Here is a 24,234-nt window from a genome sequence, read left to right on the forward strand (position 1 = left end):
ATATACATACATACATAGACGCAAACACGCATATTCTTCTTGAATTGGTTCCACGTAAATTTGTAGTTATCTGTGCCATTACACACACACACACACACACTGTCTTTGTCTCTCTGTCTCTCTCACACTCATTCACTCATATACACAAACACACACACACACTCAGACACACAAGAACACACACACACACACACACACACACACACACACACACACACACACACACACACACACACGTAAACACGCACACACACACATTTTCAAGTAGGCAGACATTGTCATGAAGCGTAGCAGAGGATAACTCACACTAACAACATGATTATCAGAAAGGAATGCTGCGATGCAAATTGGAAGCCAATTTCAGCGTGTACGCTCTGAGCGCAATTTAAAAACACTATACAGAAAGCGAGAAAGCTTTGACACGGTTTCCTCGTCATCAGCTCCCATCAGTGCAGGCAGATTATGAGTCTCGGACTCAAACGGAAAGAACTCGTTGCGTAAAGAACATAAGCTGAACAGACAAACAAAACATAGTTTTCTTCTTCGATTTCAAGCTCATACATGGGGCATAGTATCTGCTGAGGGGATAAATCTGCTTGGTACCGAAATATGTGAGAGTTAATGGGTGAAAAACCGAATCTGAATTGAGCATATGCAATCTTGTAACAGCGTAACTGTTTACAGTCTACATATGGCTTAACCTTGAATTTATTTTCGAGCTGGGCATAAAATTCAAAGTGTTGGGTAGTTGAGAGAGACAGACAGACAGACAGATGCAAATGAATATGACGCGCTATTTTTGACTTTTCAGTTAACTCCCACTCTCTCATTCTCTCTCTCTCTCTCTCTGCTAGTATCTGTCACTGTGTGTGTGTGTGTGTGTGTGTGTGTGTGTGTGTGTGTGTGTGTGTGTGTGTGTGTGTGAGGGTGTTGATGTGGATGTCTATGTGTGTGTGTGTGTGTGTGTGTGTGTGTGTGTGTGTGTGTGCGTGCGTGCGCGCGCGATCGCCATACGAGTGAAATATAAAAACATGAAAGATAGAAAGAGAGAAGAGAAAGATGTCGATGAGGACCACCTGTCCACGCGAGTGAAAACTCGATGTTTAGTTTCACGACATCACCTTTGCTCTGTTTTGATTTTTTTTTTCTTCAGTTGACAGCTTCCACATCTGGACAGAAACATCTGCATCTGCTTCCATGTCAAAAATGCTTGTAATTTGTTCACTATGTTTCTTTGTTGGTTGCCTTTTTTTCTTGTTCATCTCCCTCATTTTCATGTGCAATGTGGGAATTTAAAAAAAAAAAAATTTTTTATGACTCCGTACTTTAATTTAATTCCAATAATCTGGTCAAAACAGACCCGCAATGGAATGCCACCAATACACTCAAGTAGTGGGGACTCATATATCGCCGCTCATGTGTTAAATGAAAGATTGCCATCAAATTCACACCACGATTTTTTATTCAAAAGTTCCGATACATTTATGCGAGCACCAACCATCCGGCAAAGCCGGCTCACCACTGCTCAGTCATCTTTCCATGGAACACAAACACACACACACACACACACACACACACACACACACACACACACACACACACACACACACACACACACACATACATACACACACAACACAACACACACACACACAACATTCACATACATACACACACAACACAACACACACACACACACACGCACAACACACACACACACACACACACACACACACACACACACACACACACGCACAACACACACACACACACACACACACACACACACACACACACAAACATACACACACAACATTCACATACATACACACACAACACAACACACACACACACACACACACGCACAACACACACACACACACACACACACACGCACAACTCACACACACACACACACGCACGCACAACACACACACACACACACACACACACACACAAGTTCATTATCTCACTGCATCAACTACGTGAACGACGATTTGCAGAATCACCAGTCCCTTCAAAGCTGACAGAATAAGAAGCACACAGACATGTCGTCCAGCCAGAGAAGACCATCATCTGGTGAGAAGAAACACGTGGACCTGGACCCCATCTTGGAGCAGCTGGGCAACAGAGGCCCGTACCAGATTGTGCAACAGGGTCTGACCATCCTCGCCAGCTTCCTGTTCGCCATACCTTTGATGGACATTGTGTTCCTTGGTCAGTATGGATTGAACCTTCTTGAAAATGTTATTCACCGTTTGTAGTGGTAGCAGCAGCAGCAGCAGCAGCAGCAGTAGTAGTAGTAGTAGTAGTAATACCAGTGTGTTGTTCTTGTCGTTGTTATTGGTTATTGTGTTGGCAGTGAAGCGTTCGTGCGTGCGTGCGTCCGTGTATTTGTGTTTAAACCAATTCATTTTTATCTGAAAACATCTTGTCTTTTGACACCAAACTTGAGTGTGCATTCCTTACATACAAATCATGACACATCTCTTTTTGTAAAGTGCGCAAGAAGCAGTGGATGTTTCCATATACAAACACACACACACACACGAACGCACGCACGCACGCACGCACACAAGCACGCACACACACACACACACACCTTTGCAGAGACTCAAGCTTTGACAGAATCATCAGACCTGTAGGAATCTGACGAACAGTTCACTGTGGTGCCCCAGTGATTCTTTAAGAACTAGGGAAGAAGAAGAAGAAGAAGAAAACACATGTCACTACGAACTAGACAACGAATGCAGTCAAACGGATAACACGACAGTGCATAATGTCAGTGCGTCCCTTCTGCAGGCTACAAACCACCGTACCTGTGCAATCAGGTGGATAACGTCACCCAGCTGGAGAACTCACTCCCTGATGACGTCACCAACTTCACCATCCACGATATACAGTATGGCGAGTGTAGCATCAACGTCATCGTCAACACTTCCGGTACATCCTCCACTCACTCTCTTCCCTGTGTGGCTGGTGTCAACTTCTCCATGCCTTCCCACACCTCCTTTGTCACTGAGGTACTTCTTCTTCTCTTCTTCAGTGTTCGTGACCTGTATCTCCCACGTTCACTCGTATGAACACGAGTTGGCTTTTACGTGTATGACCGTTTTTACCCCGCCATGTAGGCAGCCATACTCCGCTTTCGGGGGGGGGGTGTATGCTGGATATGTTCTTGTTACCATATCTCACCGAACGCTGACATGGATTACAGAATCTTTAACTCACTCAGTACGGCCAGTCTTCTCTTCTCCTCTACACAGACCCCTCGGATGTCCAGTGGTTGTCTGAATTACCCAACCTTTAGCTTCCGTCGTCAGAATTGTGGTATTCTTTGTCAACATTCACCTCTTCAGTATAAGAGCCTTCCGCTTACAATATTTTGATGATGGTAATTGGGGTGAAACGCTGTTAACGTCGTCTCTTTCGCCGTTCGTATGGAGAGAGTTAACGTGCGTATTTGATCTTCTTTTTGCGTATACACACGAAGGGGGTTCTGCACATTATGTTAACCTGGGAGATCGTAAAAATCACCACCCTTTACCCACCAGGCGCCGTCGCCGTGATTCGAACCCGGAACCCCCAGATTGAAAGTCCAACGCTTTAACCACTCGGCTATTGCGGCCGTCGTCACGGAGGTACAACTCTCTCTGTATGTATGTATGTATGTATGTAGGAAGGAAGGTAGGTAGGTAGGTTCTGAAAGCATGTATGTATGTTCATATATATAATCATGTATAGTGTACATACATACGTACATGCATCATTGTCACAAATGTCACTGTGTTCATGCACTTGCATGTAAATACATACGTTTGAGGGAGTGTCTGTGTTTCTGTTACTGCATTCATCTTTTCTGGATGTGAAAAAAGCACAGCTTTGCTCATTCCACTTCATTTAAAAAAAAGTTCATTCATGATTAACTTATTCATTCATTCATTCAATCTGCCTAATCGCTCCCTTCTCTGTCTGTCTGTCTGTCTGTCTCTCTGTCTCTCTCTCTCTCTCCCCTCTCTCTGTTTCAGTTTAATATCAAAATGCCTGGCCCAGGACTTCAGCCTTTCCACGCTGATTATGGACAATGTAGTTTCCAGCTTGAAAGTGGTGGAGAGAGGATGGCGATGCAGTTGTGGTGATGCGGATAAGGCCTAGTAGTAGGACAATGACGACAATAAAACGAGGGTCCTTTCCGGCATTGACTCCTACGTACTGCTCATCTCCCATAACCCTCCAGAGTCGCAGGGGACGGGGATGGTGAGGAGGGGGCAGGGGGTGGGGTGTACTGCATAGCGGAACGTCTCATCACAAGCTCCATCCCTCACAACTGTATGCTGGTGCCTGTGTTTTAGTAACGTAATACTTAAGATGAAAACCACTCATAAAGATACGGTGAGGCCAGCCCAGGAAAGAACGAAACAGAAGCAAGAGAAATGTCTTGAGTGGCTTGTGGGATATGCATGTATGATGGTCAGTCGTGTTCGACCATGACCAGCTGAACAACAGAGGAGGTAACTGCTGTCCCGACTATCTGGGCTAGAATTTGATTGTAGTGGAGAGTGGCTTGCCCAAGTTACATCCCCACTCTCTCGGCCAAGAGGGTTTTAGGACAGTCGGCGTTGACGATGGTTCCCAAAGGCCAACTAAACCCGAGGCTGCAGCACAAAGAGCCAGTGTAATTTTGAGAGTCACAATCCTTCACAAAAGACTAAGCTGTAAATGATTTCCCATTGCAACAGAGAAACCATTGATGTTATAGCCCTCACTTTGCTGTTGGCCCAGCTGCGATATAAGCTGAGTGTTGGGCCGTATGTCATGCGCTTGGGGTGTTGTAACTGAACAGTCTACGCCTGACATTACGGTCAAAGAGCTCAGTGCACAGGGGTTGACTTCGGAGTACACCTCGAGTATAACTCACCAACACTGTCATAATGGTTAGATGAAAGGTTAAAAGCCCCATATCCTGTTACGGCCATCGGGATAGTGAATTCATACCCACTGCGTCGAGGGTTTGGCATATGAAGGCGGGACACAATCCTCTCCTTCCGCCGTTGCAAGCCTCTCCTTCCTATACCGGGCCTGAAACACGGTGAATGTGAATTCACTGCCCCTACCATTCAGTTCAGCTTCAAATATCTGGGAGCAATCGTGTCAGATGAAGGATCTAAACCAGAAGTACTCTCGAGAATTGCCCAAACAACAATGGCACTCAACAAGCTGAACACCATCTGGAACAACAAAAACATCGCTCTCAGCTCAAAAATCAGACTGATGCGTTCCCTGGTTATATCAATATTGCTCTACGCCTGCGAGACTTGGACCCTGACTGCGGACATCGAGAGAAGAATCCAAGCTGTCGAGATGAGATGCTTTCGTAGACTACTTGGCATCTCCTACAGAGACCACATCACTAACACGGAAGTGAAGAACAGAATCAAGCAAAGTATTGGACCCTACGAAGACCTTCTGTCCATAGTGAAAAAACGCAAACTTAGGTGGTATGGACACATCTCCCGATCATCTGGTCTTGCCAAAACGTTCCTGCAAGGCACCGTACAAGGAGGCAGAAGGAGAGGACGGCAGAAGAAGAGATGGGAAGACAACATCCGGGGTTGGACAGGCTTGACGCTCGGTGACGCCCTGAGGAAATCAGAAAACCGTGAAGAGTGGAGAGGGGTGGTGGCCAGGTCAGCAGCGGTGCCCCAACGGTCTGAACCCAGACTACGGGAGAGGTGAAGGTGAAGGTGAAGGTGACCATTCAGTTCTCTGTGTGTTTGTCTCCTTTCAGTGGGCCCTGGTGTGTGACAAGGCAAGCATGGCTGAGCTGACCCAGACCGGGTTCTTTGGCGGCCAGGCAGTGAGTAGTCTGGTGTTCTCCATACTGGCTGACCGTTACGGCCGGAAGAAAGTATACGTCGTGTGTTCCCTGGGTTTGATGATAACCAACGTGGTCATGGCTTTGGTCCCTGGCGACTACTATTTCTACCTGGTCTGTAAAATCACTGTGGGCTTTTTAAGTGTGGTGAGTAAAGTACAGTTATTTGCACAGCTTGCAAACACACACACACACACACACACACACACACACAGACATACACACACACACACACACACACACACACACACACACAGTGAGGGAGAGAGAAAAAAGCTTTTGTAAGCCATTTATGTCTTTGCTTATTCTAGCACAGACCAGTATTTACAATGTTGAATTGCCTTGCGCATGTTTCTTCATTTTCCAGTAATTATGTTTATCATTGTTGTCATCCTGATCATCATGCTTCTTCGTAAATACCTTAACATTCAAACAAATGAAATCAAAATGGATTGTAGTTTCATAGTACTATCGCCATCACCCTCATTCTTTCAAGTCAACACACACACACACACACACACACACACACACACACACACACACACACAGAGTGGTTAAGACGTTTATCTGCCAATACAGTGTCCGTGAGGGTGTGGGTTCGAATCCCCGCTCTCGCCCTTTCTCCCAAGTTTGACTGGAAAATCAAACTGAGCGTCTGGTCATTCGGAGGAGACAATAAACTGTGGACCCGTGTGCAGCACGCACAGGGCAGACGGGAAAAGAACACATGGCAACACAAACATTGCCCTCTGGCAAAACTCTGTTGAAGAAATCCACTCTGATAGGTACACAGATATATACGCATGCACTCAGGGCTTGACTAAACGCATTGTTGGATGCTGCTGGTCAGGTATCCTAGCAGATGTGGTTCAGCGTACATGGATGTATGAAAACGCTGTGACGCCTCCTTGAGAAACTAACACACACACACACACACACACACACACACACACACACACACACACACTGCCTGACCCGACCCGACCTCCATCCACCCCACCAACAAAACACACACACACACACACACACACACACACACACACCACACACACACACACACATACACACACACACACACACACACACACACACACACACACACACACACACACACACACACACAAACGGTGTGCAGTGTTTGTCACCACCAGGGTATGGTGCACTCAGCCTACACTTCCTTCATGGAGCTGTCGCCTCAGAAATGGCGGATGATGGTCAGTCTGATGGACTCCGTCCTGTACTCCTCTGGCTGTCTCTTCATGGCCGGCGTGGCCTTCTGCATGCAGGGCGTGTCCTGGAGATACCTCAGCCTGGCCTTCAACTTCGGATTTGCCTTCACCCTCGCCTTGCCTTGGTGGGTTGGAAGACAGAGGAGAGACTGGGAGATGAAAGAGAAGGAAGAGAAAAAAAGAGAAAATAGAGAGAGGGGGAGTGAAAGCAGGAGAGAGATGGGAGGGAGAGCGAGGGACGCAGAGAGATAGAGAGAGAGAGTCAAGAACACAAGAAAATATATGTTTATAAAACATGGCAACAGGATATTCGATTTTTCACACAAAGATTTCGTCAGATGCGGCTTGCATAAGAATGTGAATATCGCATCGTCTTGACATGATTGAAAGAACAAACAATGTGAAACAAAGAAATATTATTTCAAATGGAAAAGAACGGTGAAAATCAAACTCTTTGCTTTATTCATGCCCTGCCGTCTCTAACACCAATCCTAAAGAAACTGCTTCTCGTGCTTACCTTCTCTTTTCTTTGTTGGCCTCATTATACAGGATCTCTCTCTGCGGGACTGACTGTCGGGCTGTCAGATGCTGCATATTCTTTTCGGCTTTCAAAGCACCACGTCATGTGCCTTCTTGTACTGGACCTTTTGCTTCTTGGCTACTCGTCAATGTTTTCCGAATGTAATGTTTTGGGCATTGTAACACAACATTATAAATAGAATATTAACGAAAAATAAAGAGTGGCCACTCTCTCCAAGTGCCAGGGATACAATTTGAAGTCAATGCTGCTTATGCTACCAGTTCAGCTAGCACACTGGTAAATAAAAGGTACAATGGAACAAACCCAAACACACCCTCAAGATGGAAGCTCCGGGCTTGTCCTTATACCAATCATTTGACATGTGCACTCAGCAGCAATCACAGAAGAAATGTGCAAATATAATTTAACCTTATATTCAAGACTGGCATAGCCTTTCAATCCCGAATATGCTGCACAAATTCTATAGACAATACAGAACAAACACATGGTTGCGTCGTTGGGTATGTGACTCGAAATTAAAGAATAATGAGGCTGGGGGAGTAAAGCATTAATAACTAAAAAGATACATTGCAAGATAATGAGACTGAAATCTCTATTGAGACTAGATTAACGATTCTTCGCTCTGTCCACCCAACAGGTTCCTGGACGAATCTCTTCGTTGGCTGTTAGCGACTGGGGAGATCGAAAAAGCGGAGAAAATACTGGAGAAAGCGTGTCGCATGAATGGCAAGAACTTAGAGAAAATCAAGACATTGCTCAGGATGCAGCTCATTTCGAATGAAAACCTTGCTGAGCCAAATGAACCTATTAACGCCATTGGAAAGGGAGACGAGGCAAATGAGAAGGAGATCACCGAGGAAGAATGGAATGTTGAAGTCATAAAGGAAGAACACCTGAAAGTTAGGGCCAAGAATGCAAAACAGATGGTTGATGATGGTGGTACAGACAGAGAAGTGACCACAGCTATCCAGCTAGACCCACTACTGGGCGGTGCTGATGGTGGTGATCATAGTGCACGGACCATCAAGGGTACATTGAAGTTACCAAAGGAGGACGTGTCTGCAAAATATACCATGCTGGATTTGTTTACACACCGTGTTGTTTTCGTGCCATTTCTTGTCATCGTATTTGTCTGGTAAGGTATGAAGATATTATTGTCCGCTTGTATTTGTGTGTAAAGTGCCTGTCTTTCTTTCTTTCTTTCTTCCTCTCTCTCTCTCTCTCTCCCTCTCTCTCTCTCTCAGTGTGTGCATGTGTGTTAGAGAGAGAAAGTCTTGGGTCTTGACATATTTATTGATTAGGCCTTTGACCCATATCAACACAGGTTAACACATCTGGAGGTTGGTATGAGAATAACACAATAATTGATATTTCACATATTTCTGATTTGAAAAGCTTTGTAAATGAAAGTGGCGAGACGTGTTTGAACGGTGTTGTGTGTGTGTGTGTGTGTGTGTGTGTGTGTGTGTGTGTGTTAGAGACACACAGAGAGAGCGAGAGAGAGAGAGCGCGTACGTATACACACACGCGTGTTTGTGAGTGTGTGTGCAGAGTGGGGCACATTGTCAAGATAAATATTAATGTTCTAATATTTATCATTCCTACTATTTTCCGTTTAAGAAAAGCTGTTCAACGTTTGTCATTAAATCAGTTTCTAAAGAACTTTCAACTTAACTCGTAGTAAAACATAGACTTTTAGGCGGAATTCATGTCAAAATGTGTTTGTTATTTTAACGCTTTTAGTATCACAGTACATCAGTACAGCGAGTCTAACGATTTTCTTTTGAAAAGTAAAATATGTAATTAGAAACAACCCTTCCAGTGCACATTGACAGTAATACAGACAAAGTATTTGGAGGCGTCAATTTCGACTCCGGATGACTTTACCCTACATTGTTTTGTTGTCAATGCGTGTAAAACATCGATATACAGAGATATTTTTCTGTTCCGATTAGGATGACCAGCAATATGTATTACTACGGGGTCATGCTGGGGTCTGCCAAGCTGTCTGGGAACAGGTTCCTCAACTTCGGTCTTCTGAATCTTCAGAACATCCCGTCTACCCTTGTGGCTTTCGTCTTGATCACCAGGTTAGTCACCAACCGTGCTTACTTTCGTTTTAACTGATTAGGTTAATGACCACGTGTGCTTACTTTTTTTTCTTTTCTTTTACTGAGTAGATTAGTCACAACATGTGATTATTTAACTTTTAGTTTACCGAGTAAGGTTAACCACTGCCCATGGTTACTTTCATTTTACTGAGTAGATTAGTCACAACATGTGATTATTTCACTTTTATTTTTACCGAGTAAGGTTAACCACTGCCCATGGTTACTTTCATTTTACTGAGTAGATTAGTCACAACATGTGATTATTTCACTTTTATTTTACCCAGTAAGGTTAATCACTGCCCATGGTTACTTTCATTTTACTGAGTAGATTAGTCACAACATGTGATTATTTCACTTTTATTTTACCCAGTAAGGTTAATCACTGCCCATGGTTACTTTCATTTTACTGAGTAGATTAGTCACCACCTGTGCTTACTTTCACTTTTATTTTACTGAGTAAGGGTAGACATTACCCGTGCTTTCTGATTTGTTCAAGTTATCTGTCAGTGGTCTCATGTGGTAATGAAGTTACACACTTGTGTATGAATGGCAGCATAGGCGTAGGCAATACAACCACATGTTAATTTCTCTTAGGAGAAATACAGTTGATATGAGATTCAAATTTGCCACTGCTATGGTCAGTTAGTTTGTGAATTATCATTTCGTGAGTTAGTTGGTTTAGTTAGTTGGTGATTTGGGTGGGACGGTTGGTTGGTTTCTACTGGATATTAATTTTCTGATTTATTTGGTCTTAAGACATTTTGATTATAATTTTATAGCTAGCATTGGAAATCAAATCATAGCTAGCGTTGGAATGTAAGATATCTTGATAAGGGAATCCTAGCCCTATGACGTAACCGATTTACTTGGTCTGAACATATTTTCATTATCATCTCAAAGCTAGCGCTGGAAAGCAAGCTTATCTTAAGGCAGTCATATCACGTTTATGTTGCTGATTTATATAGTTTAAACGCATTTCAATTATCCTTTTATAGTTAGCTTCGGTAAACAAGATATCGTATAGAAGTCATAGCCTTCACCTCTACACTCCATCTCGCTCACAACGATCGGCTTCGGATCCACTCTGTTTACGCATACCCAGATTCAAACACTCGACTGTTGGCCGTCGTTCTTTCTCTGTCTCTGGACCTTGCAATTGGAATGAGCTTCCTCTTTCGCTTCGTCAAGTCTCCACACTCAGCTCTTTAAAGTCTGGCCTTAAAACTCACCTCTTCCCAAAACAGCCTCCCTTCTCTGCCTCTTGCTTGTCTTCAGTTTCTTCAGTTTTAGAGTTATGCATGCGTGTGAATGGTGTGAAAGCTTTGATTTGTCTCTGCACAAGATTCAGCGCTATATAAATACCATTGTTGTTGTTGTTGTTGTTATTATTATATAACATGATAAAGAACAGCAAAAAATATTGACGTACCAAACAAACTGAGCGCGTCAACTTCCAGACAGAGTTAAAGACAATAATGTTTACAGTCTAATACTTAAGACGGTTACAATATAAAAAAAAAAAAATAAAATAAATAAAAAAAATCGAGGAGAGATACAATAACATGACTCACAGAAGAATCCCTGCCGTTCCATTAACCATTAACCTTTATTTATTTATTTATTTGTTTATTTTATTTTCATTTTTTGTAACAGATTCAACCGGCGACCTCTGGCATGTGCATACGGCATTCTTGCAGGTTGTTTTCTGATCGTCTCTGTCGGACTGGTAGCACTGGGTGAGTTAGCGACATAACTGAAAGCTGTGATTTTCTGTCGGTCTGTCTGTAGTGAGGAACTCCACCACCAGCCCCATCTCCCTCTCAAAACATGTCAGACATGATTCTTTTAAAAGGCTCAGGGAGGAATCATCAGAATGTTGGATGTGTGTATGTATAGTGTGTGTGTGTGTGTGTGTGTGTGTGTGTGTGTGTGTGTGTGTGGTCGAGTGCAGAAAGGGCATTGCGTGTGCAAACGTTACTGCCTCCACTATTTCGCCCATTCATACATGCCAGATATTTTTAACTCTGGACTTCGTTGAAAGTGATATCAGTTCGATTATGACTGCAGTGAAACTATGCACAGGGGTGCAAGCATGTGCATGTTTGTGTCTAGCTATGTGATGTGCGTGTGTGTGTTTTATCTTCAGTTTAACGTCAATTCACTATATGTGTTTATAGACGGCGTGTGTGTGTGTGTGTGTGTGTGTGTGTGTGTGTGTGTGCGTGCGTGCGTGCGTATGTATGTGCGTGTGTGTGTGTGTGTGTGTGCCAATTAGGTGGAGAAAGAGGAGAGTTCCACATCATGGGCACAGTAGCACAGTATGCGGGCATGTTCGCCCTGAATGGATGCTTTTGTCTGCTCTTTACCTACTCCATGGAGGTTTTCCCGACCACCCTGAGGTTTGTGCGTACCACGTGAAGTTCACGTTAATGTAGTTTACAGTCCATTCCACTTCCCGGATCCCCAAAGCACGTTAACCCCCCCCCCCCCCCCCCCACCCCCCGTGAAAAACATTGCTTTTTCATGAACAGTGCAGACTTCGCCTGTATACATTTTATACCAACCTCACATTTCACGTCATGAAAAAATCTTTTATTACCTCCTGCTGTACAGAAAGCATTTCAGAAGTGAGAGTTTTGAAACAATGTGCTGTCCTTATCCAATACTTCAAGAATTGTGTGTCCAAATCTATGAGACTGTGTTTTGTCGTTATTTTTCAATATTTTTTTTTAAACCTGTACAAGCGCCCAGTACACAAAGGAACATGCACTTACAAATCGCCCAGTAGTTTGATAAGAGGAGCAATGTATTGCCTGTTCACGTTTTTTACTGCACTGCCTTAATCTATCACGGATTTATATGGAGAAGAAAACAAAACCATGGTGTAGTGGTTACAGCGAAGTGAACTGGTGACCTGGAGGACGAGTCCTGGCAGAGTTGGGGTTTTTTTTCGGCCCATTCCCGCCCCTTGAGTAAACCAATTTGAAGACTGTGACCACGTCGTTGAGTACCTTCCACATCACGCATGCCTTTGGGAATGTTGCTCGGGCTTGGTGGCTTTTGGGCCTGGTTAACGCCCGAATATTTTCTATTAAAAAAAAATTAAACAAAGGAAGCTCTGAGTATGACCATGTCACATAGTTCCAAACCTAAAATGAACCTCCATAATGGTATCGTCATCATCATCAACATCATGTATAATTACAGAAAAATTGTTCCATATTATGTGGCCTTTTATGCCCTCAGTTTCGATTTCCCCTTTATTTCCTTGCTTTGGGTAAGATCCAGTCAGTGTCTTCGGTGTCGGTTGATTCATGGTGGTGAGGGATGCAGAGGCGTTCACTCATTCTGGCTCCGCGATTAAGCGAATATTATCCTCAGTAGGGGGTTTAGTATGTGATGTCCTGCGTGTAATTAATAATCATTCAAAACAGACACAAATCACCACTGAAGTGAGTCAGCTGAGGTACAGGGTCTAATCTGGTGTGTAAAATCCTGGACACCTGTCATCGATAGTTCCCTGTGGACTAAAGGCTCTTGGACTGCGGCAAACGAACCCGGGTGTGGTTGTGCATGGAGGATTTGGAATGAGTGGCACTGGGGAAGTGCGAATGAAACGGAGCAGATGATTGGAAGGAAGGGGGAGGGAGGAAACGAAACGTGTTTTGGAATTGACAACAACCACGGATATAAACATTTTTTTGCGCTTCTTTATTGTCTGTATTGAAATCTGCAGACACGAGCTCTCTTCCACACAACCTGTTTCAGGGCTTGTGGTTCAGGTGCGGCAGGGACGGCCATCACTGTGTTCAACATGGGAGCCCCACTCCTGTTCCTGTGGGTAAGGGAGGTCCTTTTCCTTGATCACATTATACACGAGCTTTTGATAGCAACAAACAATACATGAATGTTACATAGGTACGGAGTTAAGGAGGAAGAAAGATACGTGGATAGATGGATGGAATAGACAGATCTATGTTAATCATAGTCAAGTTTTAGGATAATTTTTATATTCAGTGCTCCATTATTTCTTATTTCGAAGGTATCCTTAAGGATGTATGGAAGGATTAGTTTCACGTAGGCACAATACATCTATCAACTTCATCTTGATTTTTTGTCTCTATATTGTCTCACCGACAAGGCCAAAATTTCAAGACTGAAAATAGCCGCAAATCTTTGCTGAACAGAAATTCTAAGATGGGGTCTGGGAGGATTTGTACATTCATATCCAGTGTGATGATACAATTATATATCTTATAATTAATCTTATAGTTGCAATCAAAAGTTCTCACTTAAGTCAGGCATCAAGAATTCCATGGAAGCTACGTTCATGTACAGATTGCGACATCGAAAATCATTGATGATGAATTTCATTTAGAATTCATCAATGATTTTCGATGTGAGAGATGAGTTGATCCCAAAAGAATTTTTTACGAAGTCCATGTTTTATCTGATCGAATTGTTGTCTTGCACTAAAACAAAATTTACTAGTTCTCCATACACTTTGCTTGTCTGAAGGTTTTTTTTATTGAGTGTTCGTGTTTTTGTTTCTTCTACATTCGTCTATGCTTGAATGATGGCTCATTAAGATATATACTGACAAATGTATGTCTGAGGTATTGCATTATTGTACATAAAAATTATTGTTATCCCACAAAAGCCGATTTATTCCAACACACACACACACACACACACACACACACACACACACACACACACACACACACACACACATATATATATATATATATATATATATATATATATGTGTGTGTGTGTGTGTGTGTGTGTGTGTGTGTGTGTTTGTGTTATATATATATATATATATATATATATATATATATATATATATATATATATATGTGTGTGTGTGTGTGTGTGTGTGTGTGTGCGTGCGTGTGTGTTATGTATATATATATATATATATATATATATATATATGTGTGTGTGTGTGTGTGTGTGTGTGTGTGTGTGTGTGTGTGTGTGTGCTCAGGCTGAAGAGACCCCCTGGGCCCCAGGAGTGATGGTGGGATGTCTGTGCTGCCTTGCCAGTGTCTCCATCTGGATTCTACCGGAAACACGTCACAGGAAGTTGCCAGATACCATGGAAGAAATGAAGGCGTGGAAAAACGAGGTGCCTAATATTCAAGAAAGGATGACTGCAGTCATGAGCAGCCCATCTCCCAACATCTAACTATAAGACATCTAGGTACACAACATAGCTGGTGTAACGGGACAGTTTTACTTCTCGAGAGTTAATCTCGGTTTTGACCAGTTCAGGCGAAGGTGTGTGCTTGCGCTCCATTCGTTTTGCTTGATTTTGTATTATGCATAATATTTTTGTCATTTATCTGGAGTGTTTTTGTATTCCTCTGGTGGTAAGCTAGTGGTGAATGGCCCATGCCAGAGGCATTTTCTGGGTTTCGTTTAATAACAGAACTTCGTACTCACGTTTTGTTTTCCGTTTTCAGTATTTAATGTATTTTCAACGTTTGTTTTGTGACGGTGTTTTCAGTCTGGAAATGGCCCTGAGCGGTCGGCTGAGCTCTGAGCCAAAGGTAAATGCATTAGGGAGACAGAAAGAATAAGCGACAGAAAGAAAAGAGGCAGAGAGGAAAGATGCAGAGAAAGGCTGAAAACGAAAAGAATGATAGAAAATAGGGCGTTTCTGGCACAAAATTCCAGGAAGACGGGGATATTGTTTATAACTAAAAGGAGTTAGTGGTGAATGGTCCATGCCAGAGGCATTTTCTGGGTTTCGTTCGATAACAAAACTTTGTACTCAAGTTTTGTTTCCCATTTTTAATGCTTAATGTATTTTCCACATTTGACATATTTCCAGGTGCTTTGTTTTGTGACAGTGTTTTCAGCCAGGGTATGGCCCTGAGGGGTCGGCTGATCTCTGAGCCAAAGGTGAATACATCATGAGGCAGAAAGAAGGAAGCGACAGAGAGGAAAGATGCAGAGAAAGGCTGAAAACGAAAAGATTATAGAAAAGAGGGAGATTATGGCACAGAATTCCGGGAAGACAGGGATATTGGTTATTACTAAAAGACACCCTAGAGCGAACATTGAGTTTACAATGGATTCACTTGTGTCATCATACAACAAGCAGTAGATGTCTTAGTTATCTGTGATATACTTGCAAGGTCTCAGAACTCTGCCGTTCAGAACATATGATTCTCTTGAGGACACATAAGACCGTATGGCTGTGTCTGGAGTGGCACTGTCTTCATCTGTCTGCGGGCAGGGGCGGTTTGGTCTGTGGGGTGTGCTCAGCAGCTGGAAGGTGGTGTCTTTTGCCGGTGGGCTCTGCAGTCACGAAATACTGCCTGGTACACCCATGCGGATACTCCTTTTAAGGCTGTCGCGAGTTGCATCCTGTGGTCTCTTTTGCCTCTGTTCGGGAGCAGTTATGTCCTTTGAAATCTTAATGGATTGTCCTGTGCGTGCCTGCACACATCGTGAACACAGCGCATGTCTCCAAGGGTGGTGCAGGATTGTTCCAAGGGCGGGTGGAGACAGTGCTTCTCTGGGTCCTCCCCAGCACCTGCGGGTGTTTCTCTTTCTTTCCTGTGTTCCTTGACTTGTTGAGCACCGTGTGGGTCTGACCTGACTGTTCGATGTACAGATGGAGTGTGCCAAGGCGGGTGATTACGTGTGACTCCATGTTTTCTGTAGGTTCTGTCAAGGTGGTTCTGCCCCACAGCTGCGATATTGGCATGGCTGAGACTGTGGTGGGGGCTATTGAAATGTGATTGATACGCCATGATGTCATTATAGTTCAGCATTACTGATCGTAAATGTTCCAGTTTTGCCCACTTATAATTTGCGACACATTGTGCAGGCCAGGATGTTCACTATATTGATTTCGACAAATATTTTGGCAAACCATATAACATTATGTTAAACAGAAGTGGGGAAATTATAGAACCTTGCGGAATACCCATGTTAATTGATCTTGAAGACGACAATGATTGCCCAACTTTAGTGCTGATGCTTCTTTCTGTCAAAAGAGATTTTATATACTGTATACATTGCCACATAACCCAATATTCTGTACCTTAAACAGTAGTCTGGCATGCCAAATGCGGTCATAAGCTTTTTGTACATCAAAGAACGTGGCCAAAACACTCTTTCTCTTTGAAAACTTGTTTTATGTTTGTTGTTAGTTTTACTAGGTGATCTAAAGTAGATCTGCCCTTTCTGAATCCGGCCTGTGCAATTTTCGATCATCATTTACGATTATGTGAAAAGAATATAGCTTGAATTAGTTGTCTGAACTTTGCAGCGAGTACACCTTGCATGAGCGCGTACACACACACACACGCGCGCGCGCGCGCGCACAAACACACACACACGCACGCACGCACACACACACACACACACACACACACACACACACACACACACACAGAACTCGAGAAAGAATGAGATCCGCCTCACATTCAGTTCGGTTATATTTCTCTTTTTGTTCTATTTTGTGTTTCGTTTATTGCAGCTTTTTATGTGCTGGTATTCTTTCCTTTGCCTGTTTGTGGCTGGCGGAGAGATTGATGTGTATGTTTATTTGTAGTTCACCGTCGTTTTACCTTGTGCTGCAAAAGCAATGTGACTTGAAATTCGTCAGTTATTTTTGTTGTGCAGTGCCTAGAGAAAAAAAGAGAAGAATATACAACATTTGAATGTGTGTTCACTGCATCCTCTTTATGAGGGGCACTAGCCTTCATTGAGTAGAATTAAAATGCCCGTGTCAAAAGAGAAATAAAAAGACAAACACGAACAAACAAGCAAACAATAAATAAGTAAATGAATAAATAAACGGTTCCCAACTCATACTACTTCTGGCTAAGAAAACTTGGTACCCATTGCCTAAGTCAACCTAGTATACTTGGTACCCATAACCAAAGTCAACCTAGTATACAACGAAATATATCACTTCAGAACCTAGATTAAGATTTCTGTACTCGAAAATACTACACAATATTTACTCTACCAATGCCCATTAAAGGAATGAACATGGCAGAAAACAACAAACTTTCCGATTGCAAAGATACTGTGGATGGTATTAAATGCACTTAAAGACAGTCCGGTGGCTGGAAGAATATTGACCAAAAATTTCCACAGCAACAGAAAGTAGCGTCCACTTGTGTCCACTTGAAACTATCAGCATCAGACATATTGCTTGGGATTATTGAAATTTCATCTCATCTAAAAGGAAATTACGCGTACTTTCATATCATGACATCGGCTTTTGGTTGATTTCATGGTAGTGTTGCCTTCTGGTGAAGGGAAGAATTTTGGTATGACTTGGCTATGTTACTGTTGTTTGATCTTAACTAAATTCGTGGAGAAAGACGAGTGGTGCACGCGCTTTCAGGTACTGAAGTGGATGTTTGTTCACGTGTTAATGTATTGGAAAGTGCACCGAAATTTATTGTTGTACCACTCTTGGCGCACGGAGGTACAGGTCACAAAGGTCACCTTGAGGTTTTAAGTGTTTTGAAGCACTTGACATTCTCAGAGATGTTAGGGCTGTTAAGCTACAGGAAAGCTGATCTGATTTAAGTAGTATTGAGGTGGTGGTTTTTTTTGTTGTTTTTTTGTTTTTTTTTTTTGTTTGTTTGTTTGTTTGTTTTTTGGTTTTTGTTTGTTTTTTGGATTGATATGGATACTTATATTGCGCCTATCCTCGGTCGGAGACCAAGCTCTAAGCGCTTCACAAACACGGGGTCATTTACACAACAGACTGCCTACCTGGGTAGAGCCGGCTGACGGCTACCACTGGGCGCTCGTCATTCGTTTCCTGTGTCATTCAATCAGATTTCAGGCACGCACACATACACGCTCAGACAAACATGTAAAATTTAACATTTTACGTGTATGACCGTTTGTTTATTTACCTCGCCATGAAGGCAACCATACTCCGTTTTCGGGGGTGTGTATGCTAGGTATGTTCAGAGTTCAGTGTTCTCCTCCAGTTTGATAACATTGAATTCGTTGCAATAATTTCTTTGGAATGTTACAAATTCGAAATTTTCTTCTCAATTTAAAAAAAAATCTTATTTTCAAGAACACTGATTATTTTGTATTTGTATTTCTTTTTATCACAACAGATTTCTCTGTGTGAAATTCGGGCTGCTCTCCCCAGGGAGAGCGTGTCGCTACACTACAGTGCCACCCATTTTTTTGGTATTTTTTCTTCGTGCAGTTTTATTTGTTTTCCCTATCGAAGTGGATTTTTCTACAGAATTTTGCCAGGAAAAATCCTTTTGTTCTTTTGTTGCCGTGGGTTCTTTTACGTGCGCTAAGTGCATGCTGCACACGGGACCTCGATTTATCGTCTCATCCGAATGTCTAGCGCCCAGACCACCACTCAAGGTCTAGTCGAGGGGGAGAAAATATCGGCGGCTGAGCCGTGATTCGAACCAGCGCGATCAGATTCTCTCGCTTCCTAGGCAGACGCGTTACCTCTAGGCCATCACTCCACGATTAGGTAAGACTTCAGCGAGGTGAGAGTACAAGTAAGTACTTTTTTTTTCTATTTTCTCTGCCAGTTAAGTAATGCTGGGTTTTAGGATGTTACGGGATTCTCAGTACCTGTTTTGGGACCAACTTATTCGATCTGAACAGTTGTGAACATCAACATTGTTTTCGATGAGTTGTGAAATATTGAGGGAGAATCATTATTTCGACTTGTTGTGTAAGAGTGAAGTCAGATTGTGAGGGTTGTGTGCGAGTTTACAAGTGTGAGCTTTGGGTAAATAAAATCAGCATTCTGACAATTAACAATATAATTTTAGTGGGTAAATGTGCTTCAGTATCTGTAAAATGACAGAATCCGGCTTTACCCTACAGCCTATTTTTGAACGAGATTTTTTTTTTAATCGGCAAATAACGATAAATGAGCGAGTGAGAAGTGAGAAACAGACAAACTGCTCAGAGACAAAAAACACAAGGGAGCAAGAAATAACGAACACACACACACACACACACAAACACACACACACACACACACACACACACACACACACAAAATCACCTCCCCACGAACACTTAAGTATTGCAAAGAAGTTGTCATTTAATGTAGGAACGAACAGTCCCAGAATCGTGTATGATTAGAACAGACAAAGAGGACAAAAACAAGCACGTGCAGATGTAGGAGTTTTTGTCCTGTTTCAAATCTAAAATTCATGAATGGCAAAATATTAAAGAATTAATAAATCATCACACACACACATACACATGTGCGCGCACACAGACACACATGCACATGTGCGCGTACACACACTGACACACACACACACACACACACACACACACACACACACACATCTTGATAGGCAACTAATGCAGCAACATTGTCGGTAAGATAATCCATGGCTATTGCAACAAAGCGTGTCCTTAAACAACAAATATTATAATGACTTTCTGCTGAAAAGGCGCAACAGCCAATTCGTAAATGTGTTGCTCTTCCAATCTGATGTCCTGGGTTCGAACTCCAGTTGCGGCGCCTGGTGGGTTAAAAGGGTGGAGAGTGTTCTCCCATGTCAACAGAATTGCAGACATGCACGTGCCTGAACTTTGTTCGTGTGCATACTCATGCAGAAGATCCAATATACACGTTAACGATCCCATGCATGTCAACATTCTGTGAGTTTGTAAACATGAGAATACCCAGCATGTACATCCAAAGAAACGGAATATGGCTGCGTAGATGGCTGGGCAAAAAAACAGCCATACACATGAAAACCCCACTTGTATAATTATGGGAGTTGCACAGCATCAACGAAGTAGAAGACTGTTTTAGATTACAGAATACATAACTCTTTATAATCACGAATGAAAGTTCATTTGTGGTGTAAAAACAACAACAACAACAAAAAAAAAAAAAAAACCAAAAAACAAAACATAAACAATGCTCAAGGATCAGAGTCATTCAACAGAAATACATAATAGACATAAAATGTTTAAACGCTAAGTTTAAATAAACCACATATACAAGAGTCACAGTCATTCACATGCAATAACCTTTTCTAAATCCAGTGGGGTTTTTTTTTATTCCAAAGTATTCGTATTAATCTCTGCTCAGGAAATGAATCACTATGCTGTAAACCTCTTACAGGGGTGTACACTAAAAACCACGTGACATAAGGTGAGGATGTCACGCTCTGATGAAAAGAGTGGTGTGGACGTAGACTCCACCCTGGAGCAGCTGGGAGGCAGAGGCAGGTATCAGGTCATCCAGCTGATGCTCAGCTTATTTCCCTGGTTTTTAGTGGCCAGTCTTCTCTTGGATATTGTGTTTATTGGTAAGTTTGTTTTTGTTTGTTTGTTTTGTTTTGCTGTGTTTGTTGTGTGTGTGTGTGTATGTGTGTGTGTGTGTGTGTGTGTGTGTGTGTGTGTTCGTTCTTTAGTTTAACGTCTTTTCACTGTAAGTGAAATCAGACGAGGGACGGAAAAATCCAGTGGGAGGAAGGGGAGGGGGGGTGGGGGGGAATTACTGTGTACGCATACGAGTAAGTGAAAGTGTGTGTGTGTGTGTGTGTGTGTGTGTGTGTGTGTGTGTGTGTGTGTGTGTGTGTGTGTGTGTGTGTGTGTGTGAAAATTATTGATTTAAGTTTTGTTTAAAACATAAACAAAAAACCATAACAATATAACATATTTCTAATGAAAAACTGACAACTATAACAGCGAACCAACTGGACTATTTAACAAGGAGTTGTGTGTGTGTGTGTGTGTGTGTGTGTGTGTGTGTGTGTGTGTGTGTGTGTGCTGGGGGCTTTCCTGTCGTTGTTCATACCTTAACTAATGACACTTCTATTTTCTTGCAATGATTATGTGTTTAATCCGAAATCTTTCGCTCTCTTGGAATTGGAAAACAAAATATAATTTTGAGAGAATTATAGAGCTTGTTGGAAATTATCATTGACAAAATACAAACATTTGGCAATTTCGTTGCATATAAACAAGACTTAGTAATATGAACTAGACGACAACAAAAGAAAAAACCCATTAAAAATGCATGTGAGGACCCGTTGTCAAGAACTCGGGTACCAAAATGTTGGCCACAGCTGCAAATACCCCATTTGCTGTACACACACATTTTGAAAATGGGATGATGATAAAGGGTGCAAAATAAACTGACAGCTTCAATGAGAACAACAGATTTTTGATCATGCCATTTTTGTATATTTCAATAAAGTCGTTTTCAAACTGATAATAAAAAAATAGACCGACGGTGGGTTCACCAGGCAGGCATTGCCATCTCTTCAGCCATACAAACACATGTGGCCATTCACTCCATCATTCTGCACAAACCTGTGTACCCAGGTTTGAGAGAAAATAAAGTCCTTGTTTCTTAATATTATGTTTCGTGAACAGCATAGTCTGTTTTACAATGTTAGTTAGTTAGTTAGGATTATTTTCGTTTGTTGTAATAAGCATCCATACAGACAATTCATATTTGACCTATTATGGTGTTCTCACCAGAGGTTGGAAAACAGCCTGTTCCCAGTCAGACTCTTTTCCGTACCAGCCACCTGCACCCTAAACGCCATGAAGATAACGACAAGAACATGACGTGTGTCAAGTGTGTGACGACACACCATAAAGTCAGTTTAGACAATGAACTACTGCAGAGTTATAGGGATTTGGTCCCAAAAGTACCTTGAAGCAAAAATGTGACGGTTTCGGGAAGGTAATTCTGTTTGGGGTGGTTTGCCATATGTCTGTCCTAAAGGATACAAGCCAGATCACCAGTGCAGCCAGGTGGATAATGTCACCCAGGTGGAAGCTTATCTGCCTGATGACGTCACCAACTTCACACTTCACGACATCCAGTATCACGAGTGCAGCATTGACGTCACTGTCAACACTTCCGGTACATCCTCCACTCACTCTCTTCCCTGTGTGGCTGGTGTCAACTTCTCCATGCCTTCCTACACCTCCTTTGTCACTGAGGTAACTTCCACCCTCTCAACTCGCAACTTGTTAAGTAATTATGAGTGAAAACGAAACAGGATCAGCATTAGATCACATGAAAAACGGATTGGCGCATGGTAATGATGGTCTAACTGTAGGATCTATGAAGCTGTTTTGGGCACACATAAGAAAACTATTGTTGCTTATTCATTTAATGAGTCATTTAGAGAAGGTGAACGGTCCTTCTCCTATAAACAAATATCCCCACCATTAAAAAGGATTTTACATAATCTCCACGCCGTTTATGTTATGATCCTTGAACACTTTGGGTATTTCATGTGATCTTAAAAGATGGGTAAGCGTAATTATATATCAAACACAGTCTCTCTCTCTCTCTCTGTAGGGGGGTGGGGAGTGGGAGGTGGCGGGGGGTAGGCGCGGAGGGAGGGAGGGGTGTCAGAATATTATCCAGTGCCACCTACCCCTTTTCACCATTAGCTTTTAGCTGTTGAACTGCTTGCAATAAAAACAACGCAACAGTGACATATCTAGAATTGTTCTCCCATTAGTCAATAACGAATCAGTGATGCTTGAAATAAAACAATGAGCAAATGACACAACCCTGTTTCTCAGAAGCAGACATGGCAAAAGCACATGATATAATAGATGAATTGTCAGTCTTTTCAGAACTCGAATTAACCCCCCCCCCCCCCCCCCCAAAAAAAAAAAAAAAAGCAACGAGTTAGGGGATACAAAAACAAGAACATAACTTGCCATTTGTATTGACTGAAAAAAATATAATACCAGTAATGTACTTCAAAAATTATCAAGCTGCAGTCGATATAGAAGACAACTGGACACACAAAACTGAAATAATGGATAGCGTGATTAACAAAAGAGATTTTGGATTATGTGGGAAACTGGTTGTTATAAAAATTAATGTTATAGTGAGTCAGTTTATCTTTGTGATGAAGTCTTTTGATCTACTCGAGCTGAATCTGACAAAGGTAAGAACGCTGTATAAATTGATATGGCAAAGAAATAAAACAAGTAGGAAAGTCTTTGAAAAAGCAAAAACACTTTAGTTAAATACCCAAAAGGAATCTTCATGAACTTGTAAAAACGGGACCTTTGGACATAAACTGTAGATCGAAAATATTAACATCAGACGCTGATACCAAAACCCCATTATGGCAAAAAAGTACTTATACCTACTTGGCCCAGAAAACAATTCTCAACAAAACTGATATAGGGCAAAAGAACTTCCATAATTAACTTTTATGGAATAATTCACTGATTCAGTACAAAGGACATACAATATTCTTTCTCCCTTCGAATGAGCGGGGACTGAAAGAATGAAGGATACCATCAACGAGTACAAGAAAATATTACTAAGCAATTTATACGTTTTTACTAGAATATGGCAGAACAGAGCAGGATAATATTCAAATACAATGAATTCAATTCCCAAGTCCTGGAATCTGTAATCGAAAGAAATCCTTTTCCGCAGAAGATCCAGAGCAAGCAGCTTTTGACTTAAGACTAATTGTTCAA

At 42.1% G+C, this 24,234-nt stretch overlaps 2 protein-coding genes across 3 annotated transcripts in view; both read left to right on the top strand.

Moving 5' to 3' along the window:
- Nucleotides 1-15,707, top strand: part of LOC143297430 (steroid transmembrane transporter SLC22A24-like) — a 17,510-nt gene extending 1,803 nt beyond the window's left edge. The window contains exons 2-11 of one of the 2 annotated variants that reach the window (XM_076609780.1): nt 2,004-2,217; nt 2,803-3,023; nt 5,789-6,022; nt 7,027-7,229; nt 8,283-8,780; nt 9,601-9,735; nt 11,410-11,492; nt 12,032-12,155; nt 13,525-13,597; nt 14,750-15,707. In XM_076609780.1, coding sequence (XP_076465895.1) covers nt 2,049-2,217; nt 2,803-3,023; nt 5,789-6,022; nt 7,027-7,229; nt 8,283-8,780; nt 9,601-9,735; nt 11,410-11,492; nt 12,032-12,155; nt 13,525-13,597; nt 14,750-14,950 — 1,941 coding nt within the window. In that variant the 5' untranslated portion in view covers nt 2,004-2,048 and the 3' untranslated portion in view covers nt 14,951-15,707. The remainder of the gene's footprint in view (nt 1-2,003; nt 2,218-2,802; nt 3,024-5,788; nt 6,023-7,026; nt 7,230-8,282; nt 8,781-9,600; nt 9,736-11,409; nt 11,493-12,031; nt 12,156-13,524; nt 13,598-14,749) is intronic. The other variant, XM_076609781.1, reaches the window with a different exon arrangement.
- Nucleotides 15,708-20,917: 5,210 nt separating this feature from the next.
- The window catches only part of LOC143297051 (uncharacterized), a 34,739-nt gene continuing 31,422 nt past the window's right edge, over nt 20,918-24,234 (top strand). Inside the window, exons 1-3 of the mRNA XM_076609221.1 lie at nt 20,918-21,068; nt 22,249-22,370; nt 22,546-22,719. Coding sequence (XP_076465336.1) covers nt 20,918-21,068; nt 22,249-22,370; nt 22,546-22,719 — 447 coding nt within the window. The remainder of the gene's footprint in view (nt 21,069-22,248; nt 22,371-22,545; nt 22,720-24,234) is intronic.

The sequence above is a fragment of the Babylonia areolata genome, chromosome 22, assembly GCF_041734735.1.
Source record: "Babylonia areolata isolate BAREFJ2019XMU chromosome 22, ASM4173473v1, whole genome shotgun sequence".
NCBI lineage: Eukaryota > Metazoa > Mollusca > Gastropoda > Neogastropoda > Buccinidae > Babylonia > Babylonia areolata.